The sequence below is a fragment of the Hyaena hyaena genome, unplaced genomic scaffold (assembly GCF_003009895.1).
Source record: "Hyaena hyaena isolate Hyena2069 unplaced genomic scaffold, ASM300989v1 scaffold_367, whole genome shotgun sequence".
In the NCBI taxonomy this organism is placed as follows: domain Eukaryota; kingdom Metazoa; phylum Chordata; class Mammalia; order Carnivora; family Hyaenidae; genus Hyaena; species Hyaena hyaena.
The window spans coordinates 376,735-401,906 of record NW_024081002.1 but is presented as its reverse complement, the minus strand read 5'-3'; the positions used below and the strand labels follow the sequence as shown (position 1 = coordinate 401,906).

The 25,172-nt window shown below is 44.4% G+C and overlaps 1 protein-coding gene across 2 annotated transcripts in view; it reads right to left on the bottom strand.

Annotated features, from left to right (window-relative positions):
- Positions 1–250: 250 nt before the first annotated feature.
- WDR11 (WD repeat domain 11) overlaps positions 251–25,172 on the bottom strand; it is a 63,571-nt gene continuing 38,649 nt past the window's right edge. Inside the window, exons 15-29 of one of the 2 annotated variants that reach the window (XM_039250459.1) lie at positions 24,448–24,572; positions 23,378–23,525; positions 19,103–19,209; positions 18,586–18,700; positions 18,109–18,280; positions 10,030–10,138; positions 9,052–9,114; positions 7,531–7,596; positions 6,377–6,554; positions 5,394–5,489; positions 4,704–4,869; positions 4,120–4,217; positions 3,550–3,695; positions 2,581–2,660; positions 251–1,387 (exon numbers count right to left, since the gene is read on the bottom strand). In XM_039250459.1, the coding sequence (XP_039106390.1) occupies positions 1,230–1,387; positions 2,581–2,660; positions 3,550–3,695; positions 4,120–4,217; positions 4,704–4,869; positions 5,394–5,489; positions 6,377–6,554; positions 7,531–7,596; positions 9,052–9,114; positions 10,030–10,138; positions 18,109–18,280; positions 18,586–18,700; positions 19,103–19,209; positions 23,378–23,525; positions 24,448–24,572 (1,827 nt within the window). In that variant the 3' untranslated portion in view covers positions 251–1,229. The remainder of the gene's footprint in view (positions 1,388–2,580; positions 2,661–3,549; positions 3,696–4,119; positions 4,218–4,703; positions 4,870–5,393; positions 5,490–6,376; positions 6,555–7,530; positions 7,597–9,051; positions 9,115–10,029; positions 10,139–18,108; positions 18,281–18,585; positions 18,701–19,102; positions 19,210–23,377; positions 23,526–24,447; positions 24,573–25,172) is intronic. The other variant, XM_039250458.1, reaches the window with a different exon arrangement.

The window sequence follows — 25,172 nt, the reverse complement described above, 5'->3', positions numbered from 1 at the left end:
GATGTAACCTGCCTACAGGACAGATGAATGGATCCTGTATTTCTTCTAGAACCTTTAGCCAAACTGCCAGCCTCGGAACAAGCATTCCTGGGACGGGTCCATCCTCTCCATGGATCTCAGTTCCTTGTTGGAGGGAACCAGATTGATACCTAAGGGTGGAGGCCATGATTCGATCTGAACACCATACATGGACCTCCAGGAGGGACGACAGAATGCCGCCTCCAAGAGCTGCATGCTGGGCTGATCCCTCGGGAACTCGGAGGCACACGTGCCCAGAGTGCGGGCGCTCGGTCCAGTCCTGTGCCGCGCCCCGGAATTCCTACAGGCTGGCATCTCTGGGCTCAGCCGGCAGCCTGGACTCCGCAGTGTGAGCACCTGACTGACTCCTGCGAATGCGACACGGCCCCTGACCTCGCGCACCGCAGCTCAGGGGACACAAATGCCTGGCAGGGACCTCTTTTATTTATCATTTCTGTAAGTCACAGACAGCAATAATTTATAATCACCCCAGCTCACATATTTCAGTTATCGGACAAACACAAAGACAGAAAGTTAAAGCACAGGCACTTTGAAAAGGTTACTGTCATGCATCCGAGGAGGAGTTCAAATTCAAAATACCCGAGACCCCACAGAGTAGAATAAAACATATGCTTAAAATTTCTCTATGAGCTTATTGGCCTAAAATTACAAAATTTAGCCACTGCTAAAGTAGAGAATCAACAGCGCTGTGTTCTCAAGATAAGAAACAAGGAATGCTTTGGTAAAGTCATCTTTCCTGTTTAAATATTTCTGCTCTGTCCCCTGAATGGCTGTGTATAAACACAGGCATGGCACATACTTGAGAATAAGTCTCACCAACTTCTCTCACTACTAGATTTTCTAAACACCTTTACATTTAGTCAATGAGAAAAGCTTCAATCACTGGAATTTTAAGTTTAAAAAAATTAAAAGTATTTCCAGGGACTCTTAAAGTTGTCCCCCAAAGTATAAAAGGTTACACACCCTTTCAAAATCCGAAGCGCTCACGTCTTTTTCTGAGATCAACACCGGATGTGGAAGTTGCTTCTGACAACACACGTGCTCGTCCGCTGCTGTGCACGTGAGCAGCGCCTGGGACCCCAGCGGGGACGCTGTCCTCCACAGTCTGGACCGTGACCGTGAGCGCGGCGAGGCCAACCCCCTGCCCCGCCCCGCTTACGAGGTCAGGCTCCCGAGCACACATGGACCTGTCACCCTTCAGTCCGCTCGGGCCTGGGGGACGCCAGCTCCTTCAGTAAGTCTCTGCCAGCTGCCCCAGCTTTTGAGGCAAAGAGAACCGCCCCCTGCTTGAAACCGAGGTTCTTCAGACTCCGGGCATAATCTGCGTATATAGCAGAGATGAGTTTCTGTAAACCACAGTTAAGGAAAACAAGGGCAGAAAAAGCTGTGATTCTATCCCAGCAGCTCCCACGGGCAGGAACGACAGACCAGCTCCATGGGGGGCTGCTCAGAAGGGACGAGGGTGCCCAGGGGAGGGTGCCAGCGCAGCCACCCTTCCCTGGGGGAGGGGGCCTTCTCGCTGGGGGAGGGGAAGTCTGAGTACAAAGCTGTTCCTTCTAAGGAAGATCCGACCAAATCCTCCGAGACTCTCTCAAAGCCTAACGCAACTGAAGACTAGGAAAAGAAAGGGAAGACGGAAGAGCACCCGGTCTGGCATCTGACAGGCCCGGAGGTGGGGTGGTTTGGGGGCAGATCCAGCTCAGCAAAGAGGGTCCAATGCTGAAGCCCTCCCTGAGGCAGGAGCTCCAGCTACCCTGGGGGTGCTGGGTTTTCTGACAGCCCTGCTCCCTTGCGCTGACATTCCAAATGGCCCCTTCCAACTAGAGCCAAGTTCACCAGTGCCTGGAGATAGGATACTGAGTAAGTTCAAGTTTAGTTTCATTCTCTGTAAAAAAAAAATATATATAAAAAAAATTTTTTTCTGTGTGTATATATACATATATATATATGTATATATACACAGAAGACCAAGTATCTGGCAGAAAGGAATCCTTGATGCAGTAACTCAAGAGAAGATGTGAGGAGAACAAGTGGGGCCCAATCTTTTCAAAGAAAAACGTGTGACTCAAGTGACGCCAGAAGAAGTAAACGTTCCTGCTTACAGGCAGGCCACTGTGACCTCCCTGCTTAACACATAACTTCAAGGCGTCATCATGGCTCCACAGTAGACTGTCGCTTTGGGAACAATGTCTTTTTTACTTATTCCAGAACGTGTATTCCAGGTAAATATATGCATTTTATTCCATGGGCCGCATTCTTTTAAACAGCACCAGTTTAAAGCAGCACTACGGCTCCTGCACCTGCCCTACGTTACTTCTTCTAAGTTCCAACAGGCCCTCCCAGAACCCAGAGTCCGTCCCTCCCAGCCCTTCCTGCCTCCCCGTCCATCCAGGGCTGACGCCAGCGATGCAGCCACCCTTCTCCTGACCCTTCCCTCTCATTTCTCCTCCTTCCTGACTTCAGCGAATCTGAGTACGGACCTTCGAAGAGCCCACTCACGCCACTTCCCCCCCGTCAGATCATCCGCCCGGCAAAGGATATCTGTGTCCTCGGTGACTTGGACCACACCGTATGTGAGACAAGCTTCCACAAACAGGGCAGCTCTATCGAAGTATCTCATGCTGCTCAAGAGAACAAAGTGAATTCAAGCTTTGCGATTTATGGCAGTTGGGGGTGGACCCACTCAAAGGTGTATTTCTGTACAAAGATTTGTACCCATTCTCCCTGGAAACCTAAGTCCCGGTAAGTTATGCGAGTACCTGCCAATCTCTGGCTCATAGAGGAAGCAGGGGACAATACTCGTGTCCCCACCCCCAGGCTCTTTTTAATTAACATTTACAAAAACTGTGAAATAGTTGAAATACACATGAATCTGCAGAGGTAAGACAAGCCACGTACCCACTGGCCAGATTTAACACGGAAATTTTTTTGCCATATTGGTCCCAACCTCCCTTAGTTTTAAATGTCCTGGCAGGGACACATATTATCTTCAGAGGGGACATCAACCGCACACTGTCACCCTTCCTGCTGCTCTCCGGCCTTCATCTTAGTCACTCTATTCAAAGCTGAATTAAGTTTACTTATTTGAGAGAGAAAGCACACGCGTGAGTGGCGGGGAGGGTCAGAGAGGAGAGAGAATCCCAAGCAGGCTCTGCTCTGTCAGCACAAAGCCCACCTTGGGACTCAAACCCACGAATCGTGAGACAGTGACCGGAGCTGAAATCAGGAGTGGATGCTTAACCGACTGACCCACCAGGCGCCCTTTTATACTGTTCTCAAGCATACGGTAGCTGTGAGGTTTGGCTGGCACACTGGCAGGAGCACAGAGCTCCCAGAGCCAATGAAGATGAGGAACCATGGACTGTTCCGGTCCCTGCGGGGGTTTATAAGCCTAAACCGTAAGCTTCTCCTTTCACCCCACACGGCGAGTGCTCCGTCCACACAGCAGAGCCTCAAGAGAGCACGAAGCAGTCGGTCACCCCGACTCGCCACGAAGCACTCCGGGCGTACCTGTGAAGGGTCTCGGCCACGCTGGAGAAGCAGCCCAGGGAGAGGAGGACCAGGAGGGCCTTTGACTTCTGGTTGACTTGTGGAGAGCACAGGTGGTCGACCCACCTCTTCAAAACATCAGCGCACTCCTCAGAACTTAAACGGACCTGAGAAAGAGGCCCACGTTAAGAACAAAGACGTCCTGCCCTATGTAATAAAACGGGGACGTGATCACAACGGGACGCGAGGCCTGGCGCTGCCGGCACGCTGCGCTGCCGCTGCCCCTCGCCGTGGACGGCGGCGGCAACCCCAGTCCGAGGAGCTGAGGGCCTGGCAGGCCCGGGGCCGGGGGCAGGGCTCGCACCCCTGCGGGGAAAGGGGCCGCCTGCCTTCACTTAACTGCTACCGCAACGATCCATTTTCAGTAAGAAGAAATGTAATGCGCACTCATAAAGAACGGGGGCGTTGGAGCTGTAAGAAAACATCTGCACAGCAGCTCTGTGGCCAAAAATCGCTTCTAAATCAAGAGTCGAGAAGTTCAAGGCTGAACTTTCTATCCCAAACGCTCAAGGCACCTACTGGATGACCTACCTTCGCCAGCCAGGCGGCCCGGTTCCACTCGCCGTACGTCTGCAGGTAGCGGCAGGCGTCCGCGGCCTTGTCGATCAGGCAGAGCAGCTGCACGCCCTCTGGAAGACAGGACGGCGGCCCCTCCGTGACCCGCAGCTCCCCCCCCACCCCCCCCGGCAAGTCACCACTTGACTTCATCTGGTCTCGTACATTTTATACCCACCGGAGACATTCTTCACTTAAATTTCAACACAAAATACCAAAGGAGAGTTTTACAACGTTACCAAGGACAACGTTACCGCCGGAGGGGGCAGTGCCAACACAGGGCAGGAAGCGAACGGGGACAGCGCGGGCTACCGCCCTCGCCTCCCCTGTGTCGCCGGCCCGCTGCCCTGCTAAGTGTCGGCAGCGCCCCTTTCCCACTTAAAATGTGTTCCGGTTCAGACGATTAAGAGGTACAGTCATCGTGTGAGTAGCTAGCGGTCACTGCCTGTTTTTCTGCAGCATATATAAAAATGCGAGAACCATCTTGATAATCGAATGCTCTGCTGGGAACGGGCGGGATTTTCGGGAACTGACCATTCCACCCACACGGCGTGCCTTACCTGCCAACTTGCCGTTGGCAATCATGTTAGTGGCCACCAGCTTAATGGTGCTCTGGGAGGGGCCTGACGAGGTGACGGTTGTGACCAAACAGGCTTTCAGTGAGTCACAGTAATAATGCTGGTTATCCGCACTTGTTTCCAACAGCAACTGCACGGCTCTGTCTGTCTAATGAGAGAAACCGTTCTTCTAATTATGAGACCATTTCCTTCCAACATAATCTTATTGAACTCATAACCTGGAACACTACAGTTTATAGCTGAAAGACCTTCCTTTTCAAAACTTGCTTGTCATTGCTTTGTTTGTACACAAAAACAACAGCGTCTCCCACTGCTTCTTTGAAACAAAGGTAAAACCACAGTCTGGCTTATGCAAATGCTCACGAAACTGCTTATTCTAGCTGTGCATCCGTCAAATTCTGAGACACAAAACCAAACCACACCAAAACAGGTAGGTCTCATCCGGCACTAACAGAAGTCAAAATTGGAAGCTGGTCAACCAGATTTTTGCTTTCTCACAATTTTTGTCGGTCTTATTTTGAAAGAAAGCCTCAATTTACATGTATACTTTCAGAGAAATACAATAATCTATCTAGCCATTTGTGTGCGTGTGAGAGATCTAACATAACAGCTGAAATACTAGTCAAATAGCAGCTCCATGAAACATGAGAAAAGTTGTAAAAGTTGACATACCTGACCCAAGAGAAGTAACTGGTCTGTACATTTCCTTGTATGATCATAAGTTGACCGCTTTACTTCCTGTAGATTAACCCTTTCCAGCTGAAATTTCTAGAGTAGGGGAAAAAAACAAAACAAAACCGGAGCCTAGATTATAAAACTTGAATTAGATTTTACCATACTTAATAAAATCATTTTACAAATATTATTTTGATGTCTGACATTACTAGATAATCAACTTTCTAGAAATCCAAAAATTTAACAAGAATTTGATTAGAAAAAATGTTGAAATGAAGTCTCATTAGTGTGCAGGTTTGCCTTTTACAGAAACGGGGCCTTAGGTGGAGCTGGTTGAAAGCCCTTTGGGGTTCTGAGTATTAAAGTTCTCTACTGCAGTGAGAACGTTATGAAGCCACTGGTTTTTTGTTTTTGTTTTTTTGTTTTTTTTTTTTAATTTATTTCTGAGAGAGAGAGAGAGACAGTGTGAGCAGGGGAAGATCAGAGAGAGAGGCAGACACAGAACACGAAACAGGCTCCAGGCTCTGAGCTAGCCGCCAGCACAGAGCCCGATGTGGGGCTCAAATCCACAAACCGTGAGATCATGACCTGAGGTGAAGTCGGACGCTTCACCGACTGAGCCACCCAGGCGCCCCATGAAGCCACTGTTCTATATACATCACAGCAAATTCAGATCGAGTGCAAGAAATATTTGTTATTTATACAAAATCAAACGAGAGAAATTAAAATGAATCTTCTAAGTTAACAATTTTAAGACAAGAAAATTAAAGACTCAATAATAAAATTCTAATGTGTATTTAAAAATTCAGTAAGCATTTAGGAGATTTCCAAGGTCCGAGTCAGGCCGTTTTTAGGCAGAGTGCCCACGGACACATTTTTATCATTCGACCTTAACTCAGCTGGAACATCTCCCAAGTTTAAGATACTTGTAACGATGCGAGTAACCGAGATGAGGGCATTGACTACGCGGGACACGACACCTGGAAATAGGCATTTTCGCAGAGCACGTCATAACAGATGTCCAGCGGGTTGTTCACTGTGTCCCGCGGCGCGGCTTCTCCAGCGGCGGGGCTGCCGGCTGGCCTGCCCCGGGCCGAGCTGTGCAGGTAGTGCGCAGCGACGGTCCAGAAGTGCAGCTCCGACTCGTCGCCGTACAGCCTGAGAAGGGGGACACCGAAGTCACGCTGAGCCCACACAGCAGACTTGGGTGTGGCCAGGGGCCCCCCTCAGTAGCCTTAAGAGCACTGTCACGTGAAGGACAGGGCAGGGAGAAAGAGCAAGGAGCAGGGTCTCCACAGCCCCGTCCCTGGGCCTCACACACTGCAGGTGGCTGAGCGCACAGCCCGCTCCAAGCCCTGACCTCCCGCTGTGCTGTGGGAAGAGCAAGGCCACGGTTCTGAAGCCTGGGCAATGATTTACCCGGTTTGCCATTCGCATACCGTTTAATCTGGACCCCAGCTTCACATTAAAGAAGAAATTCCTCTGGGAAAACTGGCTAAATAAAGTATGGAAATAATTGCAATTTATTCTCTGGGGAGTGGATGGAAGAAGGGTCTTGTGTGTGACAGCCCCGCCGTACAGTGAGGAAGGTACAGTTTACTGCTTCTAAATACAATTTATCAGTGTATCTGACACCACACCCTTTGTACCTGATTCTTAAAATATATATTTTATTTTTTAATGTTTTTAAATTTATTTTGAGAAAGAGACAGTGCGAGCAGGGAAGGGGCAGAGAGAGAGGGAGACACAGAATCTGAAACAGGCTCTAGGCTCTGAGCTGTCAGCATGGAGCCCAGCACAGGGCTTGAACTCGTGAACCACAATATCATGAACTGAGCCAAAGTTGGCCACTTAACCAAGTGAGCCACCCAGGCGCCCCTAAAACATGTATTTTTAAAAGGTGTTTGTAGGAGGCAATCTTTTCGATAGAAAAGGCCTAGATCTCATATTAAAAATGTAATTTTTTTCCTATTTGTATTACTTGTCTCAAAATTCATTGTAAATCAAATCTAAAGGATGAACTGATATGATGTTCTAAAGTGTGAAAGGGTTTGGTCTTAAATAAAAACTCTTAATAAGAGAAATGAGTTAATCTGAAATTCTTGGTCTCTTACACAGAGCATTCCAGTGTTACCTTGAAACAAGCAGGCATCTCTGCAGGAGAGTGAATTCCGGATCGAGCAAGAGTTTCTTTATGTCACTGCAAACAGGAACCCAGACAAAGGCAAGGCAAAATTTTTGAATCAAACAACAGAGGAGGTAAATCACTATACTCTTGAAAGGGAAAAGCACACAATACTATTAATCTACTTAAAGTTTTGTTATTCCTTAAATATTTTGTTCTTTTTGAACTAGGGAGTATGCGTAGAAGGAAGTTATTTGCCACGACGCTCAAAGTACAAGTGCTTTTCTTTTCTTTTAAAATTTTTTACACGTATTTATTTCTGAGAGACAGAGTAATACAGAGCGTGAGCTGGGGAGGGGCAGAGAGAGAAGGAGACACAGAATCTGAAACAGGCTCCAGGCTCTGAGCTGTCAGCACAGAGCCTGACGTGGGGCTCGAACCCACGAACCATGAGATCATGACCTGACCTGAAGTAGGATGCTCAACCGACCGAGCCCCGCAGGCGCCCCTCGTACAAGTGCTTTTCTAAGGCATAGAGCAGTCTAGGCTTGGAGAACCAGTACCTGTCACCCACCACAGGGCTCGAGGCTCTGACTTGGCTTACCCACTGGCAACAGTTCAGCTCGTTGCTTTGAAAACATGAACAGCTGCCTAACGATAGGAACAAGGTCACTGTTGATAAAATAATTTTGCTAACCATCAGGAACAGTATACACTTTAGGAAAGATATCTTCAAAAACTGTTCCAAAAAAAAAAAAAATACTTAAGGAAAAAGAGCCAGGTTTTTAGCAGTTGGCATTTCTATAATAGCTACATATAGAAAATTCACACATCAAGGGGGGAAAGAGGTCCTTCAAATCCTTCCTTTTCCACTCAAATACAAATGTTAACTTTTGGATATAGAAAACAGTAATTACTTTAAATCTAGCATCAATAAAACAGGAGAAATTTATTAAATGTTGTAATTACACAGGACAGATTCTAAGATTGAAAATGTATCATGTTTTATCAAGAACTCCTGGTGGACCCATACTTTCCTACTTCCTTCGCGATGGTATTCCCAGTGCATACTTCCAAATGCCCTTGGCTTTAGGGAGCACGTGAGGTTCTTAGAGTTGTATGCATGTGGCACTGGACACAGAGAACTTATTTTAGAAAAGGAGATGCCACATGAAAACCACCCTGTGCATGACCTCTAGAGCGCAGTTTCGCAGGGCACCGCTGGTGGAGGTGGGTGGAGCTACAAGATGCTCATGCCACAGAGACCATTCCTGCCCTGACCAGAGACCACAGTGCCCTGATGCTTATGGACCTGGCAACCGTAGATGTTGTCCCTGTAACTATTAAGTAACTATATTTCTGCAAAACAAAGATTCTCAAGGGAGATAAACCTCTGTGAACAGAATGGTCTCTCCTTGGGGCTACTAATAGTTTCTAAAACACAACTTACTTTAACTTCAAAAAGCCTAAATTGTAATGTTTTCTTTCTCATAGTCTTATCTTTTCATAAAGTGTAGCTGGAGTGCTTACTTTGACAATGAATTCAGCTGCTCTTGAAGGAGATTCTTTATTTCTTCATTTTCTGGATAATCACTGTACAGAAAAGATTTGGAGTCAGCTCATTCTCTTACACATGTAATACAACCATGTATGTCTTCACCAGAAAAACGTATAAATAACCTCTTTGCAATAGCTGGTTTAGAGAGCTGATTACAGACCAAACAGCAACTACTCAAGAACCCACCAACCACCTTTCGTGTCTGCTTTTATCTTTAGTTAAAACAAACCAAACAAAAACAAGTAAAGAAAGTCTCTCTGGCTTTCAAGAAACCAGAAAATTTATCAGTGGGCTCTAAAAACTATCATTTTAGATTCATGTTAATAATGAACCTAGAATTGACTAAAGGAATCTGTTCTTTCTGCTCTGCAAAATGGACATTCATTTCTTCAAGGAGAATAGATGCCTTCTATCTCTTCTTGGAGAACAGATGCCCATCGCGTTATTTTTTTTATTCCCCTAACCCCTGCCTACCTGTGTACTCGATGTGGCGGAAGTTCAATAACATGTGTGGATTTAACTAATAACCACTAATACTAGTTACCATGAATAGGGTTTTGAAATGAGGCAGGCAGGGAGATTCATAAAACATAAAAGACCTCTGCAGTCAGCCCATTCTTGCTGCTTTTAAAAAAGGATCTGAAGCCTGGCTTCAAATTCCTCTTGGCCTAATTGGCCATCTTCACACTCATACCACACCCCACATTCAGATCACAACCACAGAAAGCCACTCATGGACCCAGCTCTCCACAAGCCCCACTCCCCAAAGGCCCCAGGAGGGTGGGAACGAGAGGCACATCCAGGGATTCCTTCAATGTGTCTGCCTCAGCTTGTCTTTATGGTTCCAATCCTTTGAAGTCCCAGAGTTCAGGCTCCTGCTGCACTGATTTCCTGGGTGCCCTTCAACCCCAAGAAACTGAGAAAGGAAAACAAAAATGGCAAAAACTTACACATGAGAAATGTCCAGAGAATACTGTCCGTTCCACGGCTGGTGTAATAAGAAAGCTTTCAAGGCAAGAGAGGCCCTTGGAACAAGGAGATAGGGGCACCACACAGGCTCTAGACCGAAAAAAAGTAAAAAAAAATTAATAAAATTTTCTTTTAATAAAATTTTGTAGTTCTGCTACGAAGCTTCAGCTACAGGAGTTTACAGAGACATCAACAGAGAACAAACAAAGCAGAAATCTGGTGGCAGCTGAGACTGTACACTCAGTGTAATCACTGCTTAAAGACAAGCAAGCAAGGAGTAGGGAGATTCTCTTCATTCAAATGATTAAGATCTCTTCCTTCCCCTTTTTAAAATTGAACCATCCTGTATGGTCTGAAAACACTGATCTTACGTGAATGAAAAGAGTCAATGTAACAAAATTCAGCAGACATTAATAAAGCTCATTATTTTGAAATACTAAAAATAGTATTTACCTGGGCCATGTTACACCATTTGCTCTCTTTGCTTTTCTGAGACTATTATACAACATGGGCCATCAACCTTGAGCCTGTCACTAAGAGCCATCTCTGATCAAAGGCATTCTCAGGTCTTACCTGTAAGGCTAGCCCTTGAACTGGAGGATTATCTTCCTAGACTACAGGCCCTAGAACCCTCTACATGCAATGGCTGGCTTACTTGGGACACACAAACAAGATCTGCCTGTTTTTCGACACGTTCCAGTGTAAGCAGCAGAAGCCCCAAAGCCCCAGTGTCTACACAGAGGTGCGGCAGCTAGCTTACACAACCCAGTGGGTCAGACTTCCACCTGGATACAGGTCTTCAGGGCTTAATTAATTTTAATGAATTAATCTTAATTAAGTTTAACTAACTTAAATTTAAAAACTAATACTTGAGGGGCGCCTGGGTGGCTTAGTCAGTTGAGCGTCCGACTTTCGCTCAGGTCATGATCTCACGGTTCGTGGGTTCGAGCCCCACGTCAGGCTCTGTGCTGACTGCCAGCTCAGAGCCTGGAGCCTGTTTCAGTCTGTGACTCCCTCTCTCTCTGACCCTCCCCTGCTCACGGTGTCTCTCTCTCTCTCTCCTAGAAATAAATAAAAATAAAAAAATAAAAAAATAAACTAATACTTGATTCAGTCATCAGATAACTTTTAAGTGTATTAGGAAGAAGATGGACAGCTATGTGACCACTTTTTCAGTTGTAAGTTTTATAAAATCTAAAAATGGCTTGTGTATTTCTGCTGAAAATGTGTCCTCTGAACTCAGACATGTTCTAATGTAAAATACATACTGGGTTTTGAAAATTGGGCACTAAAACTGTGAAGTATCTCATCAGTAATTTTTAATATTGACTATATGCTGAAAAAACTTTGGCTATACTGGGTTAAGAAAAATTTTTATTAAAATTAATTTTATCTGTTTCTCTTTACTTTTTTTAAAGTGGGTACCGGAAAATGTAAACTAACATACACGGCTCACACTGCATTTCTACTAGTGCTGCTTTAGAAAACTTCATTCTATGTCGTTAGTTAAGAATTAAATCATAGATAAAATATCTTGTGTGAACTTTTCAATTTCAAAGTCAGAAAATGGTCAGAAATATTTTACAAAATTTGTTTACTTTTACTTATTTGAAAGAGATAAAGAGCAAGCAGGAGAGGGGCAGAGAGGGGGAGACAGAATCTGAAGCAGGTTCCATGCTGTTAGTGCAGAGCCCCACGTGGGGCTCGAACTCATAAACTGTGAGATCATGACCTGAACTGGAAGTCAAGAGTCCGATGCTTAACTGATCGGGGAACCCAGGAGTCCCCAGTCAGAACTATTTCTAATACTACTTTTTTCACACCCAAGAGTTTTAATACTGATTTATTAAAGTCACTTAAACTGCAGTCCATACTCAGAGGACCTTGGCTATCTCCCTATCATGAAAGGTATATTCTTTCCAGAAGCCCCACATCAAGCCAAGGCTCCTGCCTGAACTGGCTTTTCATGCCTCCTGAGTCTCCCCGAATCTAGAACAGTCCTCTCACCTTTTTGTTTTTGGTCGTATACAATGTTTTCATTCTGGAAAATCCTGGTCCATTCATTGTCTTAGGAAATGGTCTCTATTGTGATTTGGGAGCCTCAAACTCTGATCAAATATTTTTGGCAAGAACAGGACACAAGGGGGGCACCTGGGTGGCTTAGTCGGTAAAGCATCAGACTTCGGCTCATGATCTCACGGTTTGTGGGTTTGAGCTCTGTGTTGGGCTCTGTGCTGATAGCCAGCTCAGAGCCTGGAGCCTGTCTTCAGATTCTATGTCTCCCTCTCTCTCTGACCCTTCCCTGCTCACGCTTTCTCTCTCTCTCAGAAATAAATAAAATATTTAAAAAATTTAAAAAAAAAAGAATAGGACACAAGGGATGTTGTATACTTCCCACCGCATCCCATTAGAGGGAGCATGTTGGCTGGCCTCTTGTTAACACTGAATCTGATCATCTAGTTAAGGGGAACTCACGGGCTCTCTGGGAGTTAAGGCACATTTTCCCCTTTACAATCAGTAGGTAACGTGGCGGGTGGGGGGCGGCATGGTGAGATACTGTGATACCGAATCTCCTATTCCCAAACATCCTTCCACCCAGTGGTCTGACACTCATGGATAATCCTGGCTCGAATCAACTGTTATATTAGGAACGGGAATTGGTGATTTTCTAATTCTATCATTCTGTCTACATTTATCCACCAGCATTCTTCTGTAAATATGCACCTTCTCTTCTTGCCCACAGTCGTTCCTCTTTCTGAATATTACTATGGAATAATGGGTTTAAAAAAAAAATCCAATACTGATATCAATATAACTGTCATTCTTTGCAATGTTCAGATCGCCCCAGGTTTGGCAGTGGAAGCCCCTAAATGCTAGTTTTTGTATCATTATGACAGGTCCTCATTCGTCTTTCGGTTCTTTCCTTAGTTGCTGGCAACACAAAATGTCCCAGACTCATCTTTAACTTTCTTGCCTCTGTCCTGGAATAAACTGTCCAAGGAGCCCTGGTTCTTTTTAGTCGGGAAACGGAATTTATAAACCAAATCTGGGTGCTAAGTGCTCATCGCCATCGAAATATCATTGCTTCTAGGCCCGAGATGAGTGTACAGAACCAGGATATAAGGACACAACACTAAAATTAAGGAACTAACACTGAACAAAAAAGGCATGGATTTACACTGGTATCTCCAGTTTCGATCCACTGCTGGAGGGTTCTTCCTCCTCACCCCCCAGTCCATGTCTGTGTCTCCCTTTCCCTCGATAGGAACCTTGGTTTCCCCAAACTGCAATTTATTTACTGGTTTGTTCCAGCTGATAATATGCACAAAACACTTTCAGAATTACTAGTGCCGCTGTCAATGAGTGGGCTAGCGCCACCACTCAAGGCAAAATTCCTTTGCGACTCTCTGTCCTCAGTATAAACCACTAAGGTGCAACTGTGTTTCAGTTACTTGAGCCATTCTTACCAATTTGTTATATGGTTACGTTCAACGATTTGTGTTCAGTTTTAGAGTCTGCTTTTTCATTCATCCTTGTTTTCATTATACGGTTGACCTTTGAACAACATGGGTTTGAGCCATGCGGGTCCACTCACAGGTGACTTTTTTTCAGTAAATATAGCACCATATTGTAAATGTATTTTCTCTCATGATTTGATGAAACTATTTTGACTTTATGAAAATCTCCTTTGATTTTCTTAATAACATTTTCTTTGCTCTAGTTTACTTTATTGTAAGAATATACATAACATACAAAGTATGTGTTAATCGACTGTTTGGTCATTGGTAAGGCTTCTGGCAACAGTAGGCTATCAGGAAAGTTTCTGGGGAGTGAAAAGTTATACTCGGATTTTCAACTGCATGAGGGGCCGACAGCCCTAAGTCACATGCTGTTCAAGGGTCACCAGTATTTTTTGAGTAGGCACAACATTTACATGGTTCAGAAGCTGAAACTATACTATACAATGTTAGTATATTCACTGAAGTTTCACCCCATCCCGATTCTCTCCGTCTTTCTATCTACATCCTATTACTAATCATGTTCTGTAGTTCTTGGATTATTCTGTGTTGCTGTTGTTTCTGTAAAATAAGCAAGTGCATCTACAGACTACACACACCTTTGCCCTTGCGTTGTTCACCATCCACCCCCATCACTCCACATCAGATCAGAGACGGCCCTCATTCTAGTTTACTGCTAAACTATCCCAATGTGCACGTTCCCAAATTTATTCGTTCCAAAATTTGCTATGGTCCACATGTGTGAGTGGACACGTCAAGGAACTGCTGAGTAAAAAGGTAAATATACACGCAGCCTTGTGAAATACTGTCAAAGCCCCTCCTCCTCCAGGGAGTGCTCCATGAGCACCACACGCAAGTACTGGTTTCCTCGGACCTGTAAGAGCATGTTTTCAAGCTTGTGAATTTTTATTAATCTGACAGGTGAGAAGCAGCTTCTTAGTGTAATTTTAATTTGCATTTTTCTTAGTAGGAATAAAGTTGAGCATTTTTTTCCATATATTTAAGGGCCACTGGTATATATATTTTCTTCTTCTCTGTGGATAGTTTTGTTTAAGGACCTGGAAATACCTTCTCCCAAGTTATCATCTGTATTTTGCTTTGTTCATAGTTTCTGTTGCTGTGAAACATTAAAAAAAATTTTCCATTCGTAAAATTTATCTTTTGCACCCAGGTTATTAAGGGAGGAATGTACCTGTTAAGAATGAGACTCACCTACATACCTACAGAACCATTAAAACCAGCACTGGGAGGGATGAAGGTGGGTCTACTTAGCAACTCTCTCTCTCCTCTTCCCTACTAGATGACAACCATGGAATTCTCCAGCTCTCAAGTCGGTCCCTGTCACTTTCAGATGGTAGTGGCTGCTGGCATTCGGTTACAAAATGTTTGGAAATCATCCATGTGAGAGAACAAAAACTTAACAGTACAAATTAAGCTTGGAAACAGAAGTTTCCATGTTAAGTGGTAGCTTCTTAATCAATGGATAATGAAGCAACACAAGAGAATATTCTTAGAAAGTGGTTCTCCACAGTTTTTACACAATGTGAGCAAGACAACATTTACCAAGTCAGAGCAAATGGAGAGAAATGTCTGATTTTTAAAAGCAAATGTGTTATTTCTCCAAAGCAAAACATTGTTGACAGCATCCCAAAGGGCATGAACAAATTGCAAGTGAACTCCACTCCCTCCTACCTTTCTTCTCAGGGCAAAGATGAGCCACGAGAAAATAACAGGTGATCATCTCGCAGCTGGAGAAAATCACCTGTAAGCGCTCGCTCACGTCTAGAAGTGACAGTCCAGAACGAAACGGCGGCTGGCAGCACTACTGCTCTGCCTCTCACGCTCTGCTCGGTCCGGGCTACGGCCGTCTGAGTGCCGAACGGAAGCACGCCCAGACTGCGGGCTGCCTGTGACTGCAACGCAGGAAACGCTGCGGAGCCGGGAAGAGCAGAGGGAAGGCCACTCCTCCACCGAGCGCAGGCGGCAGTGGCGAGGCGAGCAGGCAGTCTGGGCAGGAGATGACCCTGCCTTGTGGGTTTTTCACTATGATTTAATGGTGGGGGGTGGGGGGAGAGAAGGGACCATTCTTCACTGTCCGGACTGGTCCCTGCACTGCACGGTGCTCAGTAAGCCCAGACCCCCGCAGGTCGTGACATTTCCAAATACCCCGAATGGAAACCACTGGAAAGGACTAGAAAGCAGAGGCAGACGCAGAGGCAGGGTTTGTGTACAGACTTGACTGTAGAAAGCTCTTTCTACGTGTGCTCCCTCGGGAGAAGCGTGTCGCCTGGCAGTGGCCCGCACAGCCAGGAGGCTGCCTCTCCCACCGCGCCAACGATTTACTTCATCCAACCGGACTGTTATTAAACAAGCCCCACACTCCTGGATTCCTTCTAGATGCTGCTAAAGAGTCTGATTTTTTTTATGCCACTTTATGACCCTGATAAGTACGGCAGCAGACAGAGCTTCTCCAACTCAAAACCAGGGCTCCTCATCTTCTACATCTGTCTGACCTCCTCGCCTGCTGAGGTGGGGAGGGCTGGGACAAAGGTCGACATGGAGGCCGGGGGGAGAGGACTATCTAGGTGGTTCTAAGAAAACCGGCAAACGTGAGCCAGATTTTAGGACAGTCTCTACTTGTTATTAAGGAGAAATAAAGAAAATTTATTAAATACATCACTGCATATGACGTCAAATGATTTTTTTACTCCATATCAAGAAGTCCAAACTGTATTTCTAATTCCCCAGAATACAAATGGAGCAAACATAATCTTCCCAGACCACATCAGCACGTGTCTGGAGGTAAGCACAGGGACCTCTTCTTGCTAACTCCGTATTTACATTGCCAGCAGTTTTTGTTCTTTAACGTGTATCGAATGCTGTTCTCAAAGGTCACTGCTGGCCTTTCCCTGTTACTACGTTACCGCCCCCCCCCCCCCCCAGCTGATGGTGCACCACTAGAGACTGGACAGGAATGATTTTTTTTATTTAATATTAGGAAAATTTTAAAAGGAAAGGGAATCTAAAATCTGCCGTAGGTCAGTTGTTGAAGTGTTAACGATGGGCTCCAATTCTGTAGTCACTTTAAGAAAAAGCCACCTTGACTTTGGTAGACTCAAATTTTAAGTTAAATGTGACTGAAGAGCTTCTCAACATTTAGAGTATGCTGGCACACTGCTTTAACCCGGAGCTAGTAACGAAATTGGAAGGAAACCCATCTTGAAGTTCACTCGGTTTCCGGAGGAACGTGAGGTGTGTTCCGGAAGGAAGGAGGGGGACGCTGCTAGGCTGCAGTGCTGGCAAACGTCTCAAGGACAGAGGTGGGCACGCGATGCTCCCCTCCTGGCTGCGGCAGGCTGCCGGCACAGTCACACTGGGGCGGTGCTCGGCAGGGGTGGGGAAGCGACAAAAACAAACTGAGAGAAGGCAGAGGGAGCCCGGCCAGCATCCGCAGCACACGGGGAGCACCACGGGCAGGAACGCAAGGTCAAAGGGCAGGTTTTCAAAAGACTGTCGTCTCTGAATGTGCCAAAGACTGACGCTCCGGAGGTACAGACAGTTCCCAGAGCTGCCAGTTCCAGGCTGACACTCAGCAAGTGACTAAACAAGTCTCTCAGGAAATGCTGCACAGATCAGCAGCCTGGAGCGCACACCACAGGGACGCCTGGAGAATATCTAAGAAGTTTCCTGCTTCGCTCCATTTAGGAGCAGACGGTCTGTCTGTCTCCCAGAGTACATTCTAAGGATGAACACTGTATTTCACTGGATACAAGCTGCCTGTCAAACTGACATGGGGGCATTCACAACCCCATTCTTTTTTCAAAGTTATAGAGGTTAGAGTTACTAAAATAAAATATTCTTTATTCTGATTAAAAAAAAAAAACAATCTAAAAACAACCATACAGAAAAGGTACGAGAGCACAATCACCTAATTTTACTCTGGCCATTTAACACGTCTTAAGATAGGCATCAAAAGCACTGTCTGTCCTTTCCAAAGCACCTTTTCTATGATCTCTGCTCACCCCTTTCTTTTCTAATATGATTTTCTTTCTTTCTTTTTAAGTAATCTCTGTGCCCAACATGGGCTCCAACTCGCGTCCCGTGAGATTAAGAGTCACATGCTCTACCTCCTGAGCCAGCGAGGCGCCCCCAGGGATACATGCTCGCAAAAGATATCAAGCTCATTATGAAAAAGCCAGCAGCTCCTCACCACTAGATTCACGTACGTCCTCTGAGGAGTTCTCCTGAATTCTAAGTGAATCGTTTTTACGTAAACATCTTTGATCTTTTGACAAAGCACTCTGCAAAGGGTAGGAGAAGGGGCACTTGCCAAACCAGAGTCAGAGGATGGCTGACATCTGCAGTTCCAGAGTCCAGCACCTCAGTGGTAAAAACACTTAAGCCTGAAGTTAATATATTTCCTTACACTCAGACTGTTAGAAAGTAAGACTGAAACGAAACACAGGCAGCTCTCCCTTTGGAAGAGAGCGGCCTGTGCGAAATAAACCGGCGGCACCCAGGCCTCTCACCGGTGCTCCATACCCGCTAACTCCTGCTCGTCCATTCGAAAACACGTGGACTTCATAGACATGTCCAGGACTCGGATACACCCGTCATCTGATGCCAAGGTCACTTTATCTGAAGTACACCAGTCCACATCCAATATCCGAAAGGTCACGTTTCTTCCACTCCTTAAACTGCTCACCATCTGAACCTACAAGAGGGAATCTGGTTGTCAATTTCAGAAAGAAAAGGAAGATGTTTATCACAGACAGTGCCTGTGGCAAAGACCAGTGCAAGTTAAACCTGAACGGTCTCTGGGAACCTACTTTATGTATGCAGGCTGCATTTTAAAGATTCTAAGGATACTGATACCATTAAAAGCAAGAAACTGTTTTGAGAAGCTTGATAAACCCATTATACAGGCTTCATTTCTACATCAGAAGGAGGGAGAAGAACAAAGACCCACCCTGTGGCCAGCAGCCCAGCCTGAATGTCCCCTCACGGGGCTGAGCCTACCTCCTTAGTGTCCCACACTTCCGCTCCGTCACTGTACATTGCTATTAGTTTTTGGTTTCCTTTGCCGGGGGCAAAACGAATCTTCCTCACCCAGCTGCGGTGTGTAGGTATTCCTCTGAGGACACACAAAAACAAAGGGTCAACATGAAGCCAGGTAATATCTCGTCACCAGAAACTACATCCAATGACTCTTTCTAGGTCTGTCTTTGACCAGGTCCAGTGATGTGAGAACCACTCTGCTTTCTCGGACAAGGGTCCCATCCGACAGAAAGGGTCTGCCCTTTCACAACTGGAACAATGTCTTGGCACTTCTGCCTGCAGACGAAGTGTCTCCAATGAATGACCCAGAGCTTGGCCCAAGGCCCTTCCTCCCAAGTTCAATGACGAGAGACCCAAGGGTCCAAGCTACACTTGGTCACGTTTACTGATCCTACTTACCATATCACATGCCTCCAATGGATACGTATTGAGAAGTTACTTTTTGTTAACCAAATAATATTGCATTCTTGAATCATACCTGGATACTCTGCCTTTCAAGTCCCAAAAATTTAAATTTCCATCCATATCTCCAAGAACTAGTGTGTCCCCTTTCCAGGCGATACAGGTGATACTACCCATACTTCCCTAGAAAACAACAGCAAAAAAAGCAACAAAACTTAAAAGTCATCAAAACAGAGAAATGTTTTTACTTAATAAATGTGATAAAATAACACAGATATTTTAATAAAACTTAACTATAAATGGCTTTGCTTTAGTATGAATGTCATCAAATATAGGACTTCAGACACTGCGAGAGCTAACTACCTAGCTTATCAATTTCAACTATGATGAAACGAGAGAATTCAACTGGATAGACATTAAGTTATCTGCACTAAATTTATAGAGGAAAGATATCTTTTGAGGATGAAATACCTTATAGAAAGCAAATTGAAAGAAATAAAGAGACGGAAGAAAACCTTTTCCAGAGAGCTCTTGTCTCCGACTTACATTCACCACAAAATGATATACCAATCTATTCGAGATATGATATATGATATTCACTGCAAAATAGATAAACCAATCTATTCGAGAGCAAACTCAAAGCTGCTTCATAACTGATTGAGCAGCAGTTTTTCTATTGGAAAGAGGACTCAGAGCTTCACGGACACCTTCCAGAATAATGTAGATAGAGATACTGTTTAGTATCTCTTTTTAGCATCAGATTGTGCAGACTAAAGGCATCTGCACAATCTGAATTCACGGAAAGCTTTGCAAACAAGGTAACACGTGGAAACCCAAATATAAGAAGGTAATGCTACTGTAGTAACCCCCAGGCAGGGAGAAAGGAGCTGGCAGCTCTGAGAAGCGCACAGCGACAGGGTGACGGAGACCTGAGGAGCCCTGGCTCTGGAGTCAGCTGCCTGGGCTTGGAGCTGAGCTTCCTCACTTAAATTTGGTGTGTGCTTTGGGGCACAGCCACATAATCTTCCTGCATCTTGGATTTATTATGGATAAAGGAGGTTAAGCTCAGGACATCTGAGGAGTTCCTATTAGTATTAATGCATTTATACAGGAAAGGGCTCAAAACAATGCCTGCTACACAGTAAACAGTCAACACATGTTACTATTAAATCATATTATTGCTCAATTATTTCTCTACTTATTAAATCTGCTTTTACAATTATAAAACAAAAGTAAAAAAGTCCACATGCTTCATTCTCATGTTATCCATAGCAAGAAGTAGAGAGTTCAGGTCTGCCAAATTAATAGACTGGGCCACACATCAAATACTGTATAAATCCTAGTGGTAGTCAAGAAATTTAAAAAAAAGGCTGGATTAAAAATGAATTATTTTAGGGGCGCCTGGGCAAATCAGTCGGTTAAATATCCAGCTCTTGATCTCAGCTCAGGTCTTGATCTTAGGGTCGTTGAGTTCAAGCCCTGCGCTGGGCTCCATACAAGGCATGGAGCGTACTTTAAAAAAAAAAAAAGTATTTTAAAGAATTCAATAATGAAAAACTTAGAGTTATGTTAAACGGAATGCTATGTAGTATGAAGCAACACTCCAAAGTCTTATTAAACAGAATGTTTAATTAAGAATTTGCCTTTAGGGGCACCTGGGTGTCTCAGCTGATTAAGTGTTTGACTCTTGATTTCAGCTCAGGTCATGATCTCAAGGTTCGTGAGTTTGAACCCACATTGGGCTCTAGGCTAGCAGTGTGGATTGGGATTCTCTCTCTCCCTCTCTCTTTCTCTGCCTCTCCCCCACACTCTTTCTCAAAAGTAAGTAACTTAAAAAAAAAAGATTTTGCCTTTATATTTACTTTTTAGTTTTGAAATATAACTTACTTTCTAAACTCTAAAAATTAAAACATAAAAGTTTGAAATTTCAGCTCAGAAATCAGCTTAGAATTATAAATGACATATTAATATAACCATATAATTAAACAATCCAGATCTTTCTACCTAAGAGTCTGTTGGTGGGATGTGAACCATATGGAGATACCAAGGTGCTTTCAGAGGATGGGGCAGAAATTTGCTTCATGGCTCCGAATAATCCCGAGAAAACTGAACATAAGATTAAAACGGAATAGATTATTACTAGTTGACTCTGTTATGTTCCTGTATGTAAAATATGATGTTCCAAAGATCAGAAGGAAGGCTGGCCACAAAGCAGGGCTATTCATTTTCTCCCACTGTTCCCGTTTTGTGAACAAAGGCAATCAACTACAGAGGCTCCATAATTTAAAATAAGCCAAATTTTCCTTTTCTTTTTACCATTTGTATATATACTGTAGCTCTAGGGCCAACTCAGAGCAAATGTTTAATACTTCACATTTGGGAGGAGGGTAACAAATATTGGATTAAAATAAGCAACCAAAACCCTGACTAAATTCTATATTACAGTCCCTAGAAAAACATTTAAACTCCAGAAAATAAAAATAATGAAACAATTCTACGTGTATTATCGAGTAGATGCTCAAATCCCTTTACCTGAAACTAACCTGCTCTAACATACGTGCTCGTTTCACTGGAGGCTGTATCTGTACGAGGCTGGTCATTCCACGAGAACGCCACTCATGTCCTCGGAATAAAAGGACCTGGTGGGCAGATGGGGACTTGCCTCCACAAAAGGAGGCAGAATCTTTTTAAAAGCCCTGAGGCACCACTATCATCCCGAAATAAATCCTTTGAAAAGGAAAACTTGGGTTTAATGTCCCAAAGTTTTAAACTTTTTCTAGGGTAAGGAGGCACTGGCATCTCAAACAATTACTGGATTGTTTCTCTATCCTGATCGCAAATGTGGCATGATTAGAAGGAGACGGAGCTGCCTGCAGCTGGCACGGGAAGAGGTGGGATGGCGTGTTCCCTGGGCTTCTAGAGGAGGAACTTTCTGTATTACTAGGCAGCAGACAGACTCCACAGGACAGCTACGTGACACAGCAAATCTTGCATCTGCACGCCTTAGCAGTTTTCCTTTCCATACACTTAAAGTAAGTTACTTTCCTGTTATGACCACCGAGTATCAATCTTTCACACTCGCATTACTACTTTGATCCTTTAAAACTAGTGACAGTGGAGAAAGTTCAAAACAGACATTACTAAGTCTCAGGTATGCCCTGTTCTATATAAATGGTAAAAATGGAACTGGCTTGAAAAGTACTTTCACATGTTAGTTTCCATTTTTAGGGGAGAAGGTTGTCTGGTCTCAACTCTTCTCATGTTGTTTACACGGAAGATGTGGCAGCAGCCTCTACGAGGCCCCACTGAGCCTGCCTGGTGGGCCTCCCACGATCCCACGATGGGCAGGGCTGCCCCGTGAACCAACAGCACACTGAGGAAATGGCGGAGTGCGCTTTCTCAAACGAGGTCCTAAAAGACACTGCAGCTTTTTCTGTGTTCCCTTGGATCACTCGCTCTGGAGGAAGGCACACAGTCCTGTGGAGAGGTCCCCATGAGGAAGGACTGAGGCCGCTCGTCAACAGCCAGCATTATTTTGCAATGGCCACAAGAGTTAGCCATCTGGAAATGGACCCTCCACCCCAGCCGCCATCCTGACTGTAACCCGTGAGACTCTGAGCTGCCTGCAAACTATGGGGGTAGGCATTCAACTAAAACATTCTACTTTTAGACAACAATTTTAAATAAATAGATATATTATATGCCATCATCTCATGCCTCCACTTAACTATTATAATAGTTATTAGTTAACAAAAACATTTTCTTAATCTATCCATTAAAAACAACCTATGAGATGCGTGCAGACACAAATTGTGAACTATAAAACTCAGAGGATCTCACAAGGTCACTGAAGGAGATACATAAATTAGTAAGTATTAATAACACTACTGCACTTACAACCTGATTACTATTACCCCAAAATAGTGCTAGACTGTAAGTCAAGTCCTTCAGGGTAATGCCTGGGATAGAAAGAGGGGAGACACTGGAGTCAGACGACAGACCTGGGTTGAGAACTGCCATGTCACTAACCTGGGTAATGTTGGGAAAGTTACATATTGTCTCTCAGTTTTGTCACAGATAAAATGGAAATAGTTCCTCATGGATTATTAAGGGGATGAAAAATAAGTGGCACGTAGTAAGTACTCAATCTAAGTAGTGACAATGTTATTCCCTAGCAGTGTGAGATAAGTTTATTATCAATGACAGTATCTCCTTAAACAGTAAAGTTTATTATTTACATTAAGCTTTTCTGAAATAGCTTCACAACCCAACTATGGCTTCACTGAATATGGAATCAACAAAATCTTTGATAAGAACTCTTAATGAAGATTTAACCAAGAGTTGGACTCACATCTGGTGGAATCCGAGCACTATCTTTCACTGAGTTTCCTTCAACGGTGAGGTGATAAACTTGGCCGTCATTATCGGTAAACACAAAATGCTCCCGGGCAGAGATGTTCTGACTGAGTTCGGATTTACTTTCTGCCTCCTGCAACAAGCTTTAGGATAGAGAGAAATAAGATAAAGATTATTTCTTTTCCCCAGAGTGACAATTAATTAACTTGTCCAAAATGCAGATGCATTAATAAGAGGCCCAAAATGATTTCAAAAAACAAACAAATAAAACAAAAAACAAAAGGCTGAAACTGATCTTTGCCCAGCTAATAAGACAAAAACACAAATTAGGGGCACCTGGGTAGCTCTTGATTTCAGCTCAGGTCATGATCAAGGGGTTGTGGGATTGAACCCTGCTTTGGGTTCTTTGCTGAGCGTGGAGCCTGCTTAAGATTCTCTCTCTCTCCTTCTCTCTCTGCCCCTCCCCCACACTCACATGTGTGCTTTCTCTTAAAAAAGAGGAAAAAACCCCAAAACGATAACACCACACAAGCTGCCCCCAGGTGGTCAATTGTGAGAGAACACTCACCGCACCCAGACGCGTGCAGCCATCTAGACTCACAAGAAACTTCTTCACTATTTCTGCTGCAGAACATTCTTCAGCAGAAGAGAGGTCTTACCTTGACCATCATTCTTTTTGAAGTTGTTTATTTGTAAAATTGATGGGAAGGGGGATGGGGACAGTCTATACGTCTAGAATTCTCTATATATTTTCTTTGGCATACATAAAATGAAGATATGCTCTCTCTAGGTGTTCATGCTACAGTCACTTGAATTTCAGAAGCTGAAGTTGATGGAACAGATTCGCTAGTGGATGCTGACACGTGTTACTGTGTATGCTACTGGCTGCACTAAGAAATGAAATAATATAATTCACTTCAGTCTTCCAGGTATGCACTGAAGCACAACCAAGTTCAAAAGCAGAGTGCACCTTGCTCCTAGCGATGCCTTTGGATGACACTTTTCAAGTTCCCAAACATGCCACTGGTGTCCCAAATGACAAAGGCAGGAAACAGCACACGGCACCTGATCACGGACGACTCGACGACGCTCAGCTCTGCGTCTGAGACCACTGTCTGGCGGGCCATGGCCTCCCGGGTGGCCAGCTGTTTCTTCCTCAGGCTCTTCAAGTTGTGAGAGGGGGACCACTCCTGGGAAGCAAAGACAGGCACACCTAGAAGTGCTCAGTTTACTTCTGTCAAAGAATCTTTCCAGAACAGCCGGGCACACTCGCCACTGCCTGGCATCGCATCTTATTACTGCACATGATTCACAATTTGTTCTTAGCTTTTATCTGTTTACAGGAAGGTGGAATGAATGAATGCGTTTTAATGAGTGCTTAAGGCAGATTTTAATAATCTACCTCTACCTCCTTCTACCTCTAATCTTTAATGAGAGCTTAAAGTTGAAAAGTTTAATGGCAAACTTCCAAAAGGTCTAACTTTTTGATGATTTCTTTTTCCTTTAAAATGAAAATCATAAATATGATAATGGTATTTCCTATTCCCTACTTCTACCTCTCCCCTGCAGGTGCACAAGGTCAGATTCATGTTCCTCCCATCACAGCCCACTGTCATCCATAGATGCACCTCAAATCTCGCATTTTACTTATTTATTCTTCTATATTCCCACCTAGTCTAATGCATTCAATCTAACACCCTCTCATGTGCATACATTCTTTATGGGTAGTTATTTTCCATGCATGTGTTTGTACCTCACATAAATGGGACTGTGTCCTACCCTGCCCTGTT